The following is a 10,140-nucleotide window of genomic DNA, read 5'->3' as shown; positions in this document are numbered from 1 at the left end:
ATATTTATAAAATGTATTTGTTTGATTGAAATACTCATTATTTAATAATAACACAGCATAATATTCTATGACTTACCAGTATGTGGCCCCTTTAAACTGTGTTGTCCCCATTCTAAAGAAAGTCTTACGTTACCATTTTGGGGCCAATCCAAATTAGAATTAATACGCTTTTCTCACAGCAGTAACTGTGACTCATCATAGTAACAAAAGCACAGGTGTGTTACTTTGGTAGCACATATATTAAAATTGGAAAAGCACAGGTGTTACTAATGGCAATAATAATGGCTTTGTTGTCCCAGTGTCCCAGTCAGCCATGACATTGTGACAGTGAGCCAGCATGCACAATGCTAGTGCCGTGGACCTGAAGCAGCTACTGTAAGAAGGAATACAGCGATCATTGATTTTAATATTTACACCTGTGCTTTTTTTTCTGATCTGTGACAATTTAGCAAATAATTGAATCTATTTTCTTCTACAGTCAGAAAACTCTAAGCCAGAATATTTGAGTACAAGGACTCAGTAGAGCTGTGGAAGTGTGTTCCTGTTAACATGCTTTGCATATAGGTAGAGACAGTTTTGGCAGCTGTCTGGACAAGGGATTTGATGCTTAATGACAAAAAGGAGCAATCCTGCTTCAAAGAAAGTTCATAATGGCTCAGCCCGCTGAGGTTTCTGTTCCCAGCCCAGTTCTCTTGCTGTGCCGATGGAGCAGATTGGCAATCATATCGGCGTGTCAGTGAAAATTTATGTCACCAGGGCCGATGGAAGTGGACAAGGGTCTTGGCTCCCCTCACAGAGTGACTCCTCTCTGTACTCCAGAGGGGTAGCAATATTGTTCCGAACTCACCCCAGGCCATGTGTAATCTTCTCAGGAGATTACAACACTCCCCCCCCATCACCTACGAATGCTCATGTTGAGGGAATACAATGCCCTATCACTTCTGCTTTGCTCTGACATCTTTTTTTTCCTCAACTGACACGGCTTTAGAGGGCTTAATTTGTGTAAGGCGTCTCTAGAGTTGTTATTTTTATTACGTCAACATGTATTGTGTATGACAGGTCACGCAATTTATTTGATTTTAAAATAATGTCCTACATCTAGCATGCATACACAAAGCACTCAGATAGGGAAAATAATGCTTAGATGATCATGGTGCTGTAAATGTTTATAAAGAAATCTGTAAGCATATTGAAATGAAAAGATAAATGTTGTACGAGCTTACATACAAACAACATATTTCATAACCCCATGTTGGGAAACCTAATTTATAATTGTTGACATGCTAGAGGTTCAGGGCCCTGTGGGCTATTCCGATGCCAAACGACTCAGTCATTTGTGATGTCTGCAAATGTAATGTCAGACAAAACCTCAGGCAAATCTGTTTGAAGGATGTCCGCCAGCTGTGTTTCCACTGTACACTCTTAGCCTTGTGTTCATCAACTTCAACAATTTCAATCCAAGAGGCAAAGTTAACTGTTCTTTTCAAATATTACGAAGGTACTGCAAAAAGATTGGGTAGGATAACTGTGAAACAAGTCTTCAGATCCATTACTTTGATGATTTGTATTATGTTTATTAATGATATAACACTACCAATAAACCATGTGGAATCATGTGTTCATATTTTTGGGGTCTGCACACCTCATATGTAAAGCATATTTCGCAGTGTTTCAGTATCAACTATGATCTACCTATTAGATATTTTACAGATCTGTGCTGACTCACCACATTTCCTGCATCAACAAATCAGAGATAGAGTGTGTCTGAGCTCTGGGATGATTATCATAAATGAAAAATCACTTGCAGGCACTTTTAATATGCTGTAGGATGTTCCTCTCCGCTCCACAGTTGTTGCCAGTAGCTATATATCTGCTACCCAGCTGTGAGTTGCAGCTGTCACTGACTTCAGAAAGCACACAATCCTTATGCTGTTGTCTGAAACCTCAGGGCAAAAACATCTATACGCAGACTACATAGACACACATCAGGGGGGCACTTCTATTAGTTGTACATCATAAATAAACAAACATAGCAATGAAAGGAGATCTCAGGCGTGATGAACCCAGCACATTAAATTAAAATATATAAATAAAAGGATACCGTATGCCATCCCCATGTCTGTGCAAAGTTGAGTTCTCCTACGTATGAAGCTGTGATTAAAATATTACTTGAGTAATTCAATGTATGTTCTATAGGCAAGACTTTCAAAGCTCAGTCTATTGAAAGCAATTGCATGCTCCAGAAACCATTCTTCTTCCTGCAGCTTTATTAGAAAATTGGCTTTCAGAATAAAATATATGAATTAAATTTTCTTTGATGGACTAAATTCAAACTGTGCAGGCTCTAAGTAGAACAGCCTTTATTATTGTGTGCACAGCTTAACCTAAGGTTCTAAAACAAGAACATGACCATGTCCATTCAGTCTTTATAGCCTCAACAAATGATACTGTTTGTGTCTCCACTATCTCTCCCATAATACAGATGTATATCCAGACCACAACCCTGACCATCTCTGTAAGCCTCAGTGCGTCAGTCTCCTTGGGAATGCTCTACATGCCTAAGGTCTACGTGGTTCTCTTCCATCCAGAGCAGAACGTACCTAAGCGGAAGCGCAGCTTGAAGGCTGTGGTCACTGCAGCCACCATGTCCAACAAGTTCAACCCTAAAGGCGGCCTGAGGCCCAATGGAGAGGCCAAGTCTGAACTCTGTGAAAGTCTTGAAACACAAGGTTGGTATCATGCCTGATGGAGCAATAAAGAGAAAGAATGAAATGTGTTCCAGTGGACCTGAAACAGGAGTTGATTTATGGTGATGCACTGAGCTATTTCTTTGTAAAATAATAGCAGTTATAGAATACACATGTCTACTCTGAAATAATGAACTCCTTTTATGTGAACATAATTGATGGCAGTGTTATTTTGCACTTCAGCAGTTTGGGAAATTAGCAAGCCTTACATGAGCATGCAAGAAATTAGAGTGCCATTTCAGTGCCAACAAAGTGGTGTTGTACTATGGCGTCTTTTTGAATGTGAGCCATTGCAGATGACATAAACAGAATTGTGTGAATACTTAGAACTCATAGGAGTGATTGCAAATTAGCCTCAAGCTAATATAGGACTGGGGTTTTCCCAGTTCCACATTATAATTATTTCCTTGATCATCAATGGAAGGTCAATGTAATTGTTGTAGCCTAGAGTTTATTAATATATCTCACACAGCAAATTACTCTTCTGAGATAAAGCAGTAGTATCCAGTCTACTTCCAGTAGTATTTTATATAAGATTTGATGTTACATATGCTATATGGAAATTGCAAAAAACATGTGAAAAAGGCAGGAAGTAACTTTTCTGTTTCACCCGGATAATCCTGCATTTTGAATACATGGAGCAGAAAAATACTTCCATTCTCACTAACTTTTACCACACTGGATTTGTGAATCAAGAGGTGTGACAGGGTGCCCACACTAGTCTGATTTTGAAAGGGACTAAAAAGACGGGTGGCTTAGTGTTGGAAAAGAGGATATTTCAATCACCAAGATAAAGTATATGAGTAGGCAGTCCCCGTGTGGGGGCAGGCTTAAATCCAATCAAGCAACCCAACATGTTCTGATTACTGAAAGTCTTGATTTTATACTCTGACAAGCTGAACAGTGTGTATTAGGACTAAAAAGCCTGCGCCCACACTTGCATGTATGCCTTTTTTTTTTTCGACCTCAGAATGGAGTGGTTATATCTTATCCAATTATAGAGCCCATTCATAAGTGCTGATTCTCACCCTCTGGATTGAACTGTGAATCTAACAACTTCCTTTTTGTGCTTATGTGTCAGACTGTGTTGAGGGAGGGGAGCCTTGTGAGGGACTTTAGACTCTCAGGTAACCTGATTAGACAATGACTTTACCCTCTTATTATCTTTGACCACTCTTATCCTGTTCATTTCTGCTAATGTTCACCACAACGCCCGTGCCTGCCTATACTATGCACAAAGCATCCCGGCTGCCCCTGGCTAAAATACAGCACCCCTGACTGAAACAAGGCAGTAAAGCACGCCCTCACAAATCCACCCTGGACCAACAGACATTAACTTGGATAGACAATATTGGTGTGTGGTGCTGTAAAATGGCCAATCAGCATGGTAAAGCCTGTTAATGTGGGAAGATGACACCACTCTGCCTGAGTGCAGGAGACAAGCGATAGCCATGTGTCCCCTGTAATTTGTTTCCCTGTTGACAAAAGAAGGAATTTGCGGTAATGGGACAACAACAACAATAAGAGTGAACAGAAAAAGACAGATGGGTCTGCCAGCTCCAATTCTTTCTGGACCATCTATTCTTTATCTTGGCCTTGCAGCACATAAATATTCAAATAAGGTTCATTTATCAATGCTTCTCTTGGAATAGATGCTCTGGATGAAATGGCGAGAATACCGCCCCCATACACACACCCAACATAGCACTGACAAATATACAGAAACGTTTACCATTACACATCTCTCCTCAACAGCACTTTTGCCCCGACTCTGGCTTTCAGCTGTCTTCTGATTGGATTCATCCCCTCTGACATATTCAATCAGCCACGGCTGCTGTGGGCAGATTGGCAGATTGGTAGTGTGATTACCACCACCAAGCATGCTCGCTGAGGGCAGTTTTATTTAAAAGAAATGACACACACGTACACGATGACACTTGCATACAGACATATGTGTGCACAGAAGCATGTCTGCACACATACACACGGGTACAGTATGGTATGACGGTCACATTTTACCAGCAGTTTGGGCTTGTTATGGTCACTGTGGTCTGCCTTCCGGTAATCTGTCTTAGGTGTTTTATTCACAGCTGATGTAAAATTCCATGAAACATGAAAAGACTGTTAAAGAATAATAGGGACTGTTGTAAAACATTGATGACAACACTTACAGTTCCAAGTCAGATCACACGTATGTCTTAATAGCATTTTAAATCTAATACGTTTTATATTTCAAACTGTTTATACACTTACTGACTGCTGCATGTGTTGCTTGGTGCACAGAGAAATCTCAGGTCTTTGCATGTGGTAAAAGACTTGCATTTGAATGGTTACTATTGCATTTTATACCACTGTTGTGATCTGCTTGGTGACTCTATATGATGCATATTTTAATACAATTTAAGAATTAAATCAGCTGTGAGGAAAACAATATGACAGAGTTTTTCCTTATTTCATTAATGGTACCGTAATAGCAGGTACTAACACTGATATGACCATCGCCACAGCCTATGACTCTGATTGCATCTGCATCACTGACAAATATTTCACGTTAATATATTGTTAAAAGCTGTTACCATGTACTATAACCAGTACTATAACTTGCACAACAATCAACAGTAGTTTTTTTTGTTGTTGTGTAAAATCTGTTCTTAGAACCGACTAGTTTCAATAATCTGTTCTGAATAATCAATTAGTCGATCAACATACAATTAATCAGTAACTGTTTTAATCATCAGTTAATCATTTAACTACTTTTCAAGCAAAAATCCCAAATATTCAGTGATTCCAGCTTCTAAATTTTCCTGTTTTATATCAGCACATTGAATATCTTTGTTTCAGTGCTGATCAGACAAAACTATCAATCTGATAGAAATGTAATTTTGAGCTCAAGATTCTTTTCAGTTTTTTTTGACAGACTAATAAATTGATTAATAAAGAAAGCAATCAACAGATTAATCAGTAATGGAAATAAGCATTAGTTAGAAACCTAATCTTTTTAATATATTTTTTTTAATTTTGCATTTCTTGCATCAATGAGTTTATATTGAATTACAGTCACGTTTCTATTTTCAGCTTCACAAATAACAGTTTAAATGCATTACAATGATAGAGGAGATACAGTTCTTACATTACAACACCCTGCTATTATGATTGGTTCCACCTGCACTCGTTTGATGAAGTCATCCATAAATAGAACTTCCCATCAATCAGGACTCCAACATGTGCTCTGAAAGATTAGCTGTTTCACGGCTATTGAATCTCACCTATAACGTCTTTAACCCTTTCCTTCTCTCTCCTACCTTAACTTACAGTGTTGGCCTCCAAGCAGACATACATAAGCTACAGTAACCATGCCATCTAAACCAGAGACGAACCTTGGAAGCGAAGCAAGAGCCTGCCTGAGAAGAAATCACCTGATTCTGGGGAACACTAGGGAAATACTGGAGGACTTCCAAGCTGCTATAGAAGAGAGGACTGGGGTGGAAAGATGGGAATTTGTCACTCCATAAACAGAAAGGATGTCATATTTTTCTAGAGAATCAGGTAAAGGCTTGAATGCCAAATTTATGAGAAATTAGTAGATTTGTAGGAAGGAAATGGGAGATGTAAGGTAATTTTCCTCTTCCCACCCTTTCTGAGACACAAGTGAGCGTTGAATAGTGACGTTTCCAATATGCAGGCTGAGTGAACCACCTGAAACCTACAGTATGTTTTCCTTCTGAAGTGTATAGCACACAATTTCAGTTCTCTCTGAGGCTGAGCCGTTTGTCTCATTTCAGCAAAAACAGGGGGAAAAAGTGTTCCGTTTTTGTTAAGTCAAATGCAGTTCACAAGATGAAACAGTATAAAAATATAGTCATTATTTTTGGTTACTGGTATTATTGAGGTTGAAAGCTGCAGTACTCTTCAAACTGTACATGCCTTACTACAGTACATTCAGTATTCCTACATGAACTAACCATATCTGAAACACCGGAAGATAAAGCAGTGGGTCATCCTAGTTTTTTTTATAAATGTTTCATAATAATGATGATGATGCCATCATCATGGCAAACCTAGTGTACAGTCCCAGAGCATGCTTGTGGGAGCATCACGTGTACTGTGCTGTGTTGTCAACGTCTATGGAATGCAACATTTGTCATGGTTGTCATTCACAGTGGAGATGTCATTTTGGACCATTACCCACTGGATTACCCTCTGCTGAATAAAGAGTAATTTCAAACACAAAAGGAGCAAAACTAAAAACAAATTGCCATGGAAAACCTTTATAGTTTACACCAAACTCCATAAATGTCAGTCAGGACTTAGAGACTTGTCGACATGCCGGATTTATTGGCCCTTACTTATCATGCGCTTGTTAAAGCCGCCGCAAATTCAAGCAGTTGGAGGATTGTGAGAAGTTTCCCCATTTTAAACTTCCATTTCTTAACAAAATAATAACACATTTGCATTTGGCATTCCCTCCAAAAACTACACTATACAATTGTATTTCCATATTACCCTGTGTTTTCTATATTTGTAGAGTTCTATGTTTTAAGATATATAATTTAAAAATAAATTCCTAATAAATATAGCAGTGGTACTAGAAGTATATTCTGTTTTTTTAAGGAATAAAACAACACAACAGTCTGTTGTCATGCCAGATACATTGTTTTTAAAGCTTCACAGTATTACATGGGTGTTTGTGGTAGATGTACAGGTAATCTGTGTTTCTTGCAAAGGATTCTTCCTCTTCTGGGTCATGAATTTTGAGGCTACACTGGAAATGATTAATGAGTGGTTTAAAAAAATGTTAGGTTCCAAATTAGGCTCATGTAGCTACTCAGCATGTATACCCATTTGGAGAAAGTGTAAGCTCAGTTCCATCAACAACCAAAATGTTGAAAGATAATTAGGTAAATGACATGCATAGTGTTTTACCTTTCAACAGGCTCAATACGACCTTTATAGGGCTAACCCTATAGCCTATGTTATGTTCCTTGGGAATAGTATTTTAAAAGGTCAGATTTTCACAAATAAATACATGCAATAGTCACTTAATTTTGCCAGGGGCAGACTTTGTTACAGTAAACCTGCATCAAGTGACAGGTTCGGTCATAATGTGGACCCCACTGAGAATTAACACTAAAATCTGCAGCTCTATGCAGCGTTTAGCTTCATTTAGCACATTGTTTGGGTTTTTGGCCAGTCTTAAGGCTTCCACCAACCACTGATATAAAAGTATAGGTGTTCATTTACCCAGAATCATACAGCAAAGAAATGAAGTAAACCAGTGAATGAAAATGAAAGTTCAGTATCTAGCGACCCTTAGAACACAGCTAAAAGACCAGTGATTATTAGACTTAGTTGAAGTCTAGTTTTACCGTCAAATGCTCTGTGTATAAGGATGAGCAAGAAGGCAGCTGTTGACTGCTAATTGATTTTCACAGTAAAATATAACCTCTCATTTTTAGATAAAAACGGGGATGTATAGGTGCTTGATAACTAAGGGCCAGTGCCTTCATTCTGTGCCTCATACACATTAAACTACTCCTGCCATTCTTTCCATGGATCCTTCATGGTGTTGTTTATGTTGCATCCATTCTGTTCAAACACAAGGAAGAGAGGATTCAGTGTACAATTTATAATTAAGTGTGAATACATTTCTGTCTGCAGTCTCTGAAGTATTTGTCATAAACAGTAACTCTGGAATTTGTCTCATTAAATGTTATCCTCAACAATGCAAAAATATGTATGTTGCATGTCAAAACTCATAACAAATCATGTGAACAATTTGAGAGAAATGTATAATGTCCAGAAGGAAAACTACTGCAGAGGATTATAAATAACTAATATTTTGGTTTAATCAATGATTCTCTCAGCTCTCAGCTTCAACAAAAGTCTAGGGTGTTGCCGCAAATGTTTTTTTTCTCATCATTTGATAAAGTATTGTTTGTGGGATTGTTTGTGTTTGTGAATATGATAATTTAATGCTTTTTTGCCACAACCCCCCACCCCCTTTATTTTTCTAAAACACTTTGTCTGTGTTACAAAATAGAATATGTAAGTGCTGACTGAAATTAAATGGCAAGTTAATGTACGTTATTAAAATGGATTGATCATGTCTGCTTTATGTACTGAATTATTTAAAAAAAGAAAGATAAAAAAGAATTACAGTGCCTGGATATTTATGAATTATCTATAGGAAAAAAAAATGTGTAGAGCATGTTCATTTTTATACAAGATATTTCTAATAAAAGACTGTTTTGCTAATAAAGTGTTGCTGTTTCTTCTTAGCATGTGTCATTAGTAATTCAATATAAAGAGTATATGTAAAGAAAATCTTCTTCCATAAATGGGTAATGACTATAATAATCATATGAATAATCCTTATTATCCTTCCTCCATCTCTGGTTAGCACACCCACGGCCTTTACCTGAGTGTTACCGGCCGAGCCTTCCCTTTTAAGGAAGATGGAGTCTAGCAGGTTTGTTTTAAGTATTTCCCGGTGTGTGAGGGGTAGCTCAGGTTACCAGAGGTAATACGTTTCGGAGCTGCAAAACGCACAAATTAGATGATTGATCGTGTTTTCTTTAGTGATTTGTTTCTCTGGAAAAACAATTATTTGTAGTTGCTAAGTTTTCACAGGGAAGCATTGAGGTAGTGCTATTGTACTAAGCTAGTTCAGTTAAGTTAAGTTTCTATCTTTTTCTCTGGACAGTCTCTTCTCTTCGTCTCTTGCCATTTTCTCTCTCTCCCAAAGCGCGTTGCGTGACAGTAATAATCACCCGTGCAAAAGAACTTGTATGGAATAAACAAAGCTTTTGCATGAACGATTTTTAGTAATCCAGTTACTCAAGGTATCGTTTCAGCTGTATTGTACACAGAACAACGCAGGGGAAACAGCATAGCAGGCTGTACACTTTATAAACAAAGTCGTAAAATGATCACACACCACAAAACTAACTCTGATGGAAGCAGAGAAGGGCGATAGAAATGGAGGCCACTGCTCCGATGCTCTCTGCTCCCGTGATGACTAAACCACTTTTGAACCAGATGGTGGTACAACCTCCTCTACTGCCGTCCACGGTGATTGACTCTTCAGGCTGACAGCGCTGTTAGCAGCCCAGCAGGAGAGACGCTGCGTGGTGCACTGGAATTCTATAACTGAACTGTCAACACCACATGTTTAGGTTCTATAACTGTGGAAATCTCTTTTCACATCACAGATGACAAAGACAGGCATTAAAACGTGAGGTAGACTAAAACATGAGACTCGTGTAGGCTGATATAGGAATTTAGTGTGGCGCTGAAGTGAAAAAAAACAACAAATAGTTGAATCTTTGTATTGACCAGCCCAATCTGATTAGAAAATTCTGAGTTGGGTACAGACCCAGTATTCTCCAAGTTG

At 38.3% G+C, this 10,140-nt stretch overlaps 1 protein-coding gene across 1 annotated transcript in view; it reads left to right on the top strand.

Annotated features, from left to right (window-relative positions):
- Positions 1-9,006, top strand: part of LOC127377611 (metabotropic glutamate receptor 4-like) — a 169,081-nt gene extending 160,075 nt beyond the window's left edge. The window contains exons 10-11 of the mRNA XM_051425678.1: positions 2,483-2,729; positions 6,062-9,006. Coding sequence (XP_051281638.1) covers positions 2,483-2,729; positions 6,062-6,111 — 297 coding nt within the window. The 3' untranslated portion in view covers positions 6,112-9,006. The remainder of the gene's footprint in view (positions 1-2,482; positions 2,730-6,061) is intronic.
- The last annotated feature ends 1,134 nt before the right edge of the window (positions 9,007-10,140 follow it).

The sequence above is a fragment of the Dicentrarchus labrax genome, unplaced genomic scaffold (genome assembly GCF_905237075.1).
Source record: "Dicentrarchus labrax unplaced genomic scaffold, dlabrax2021, whole genome shotgun sequence".
NCBI classification, from domain to species: domain Eukaryota; kingdom Metazoa; phylum Chordata; class Actinopteri; family Moronidae; genus Dicentrarchus; species Dicentrarchus labrax.
Note: the sequence above shows the minus strand (reverse complement) of the source record. Positions and strands in the feature narration are given on the sequence as shown.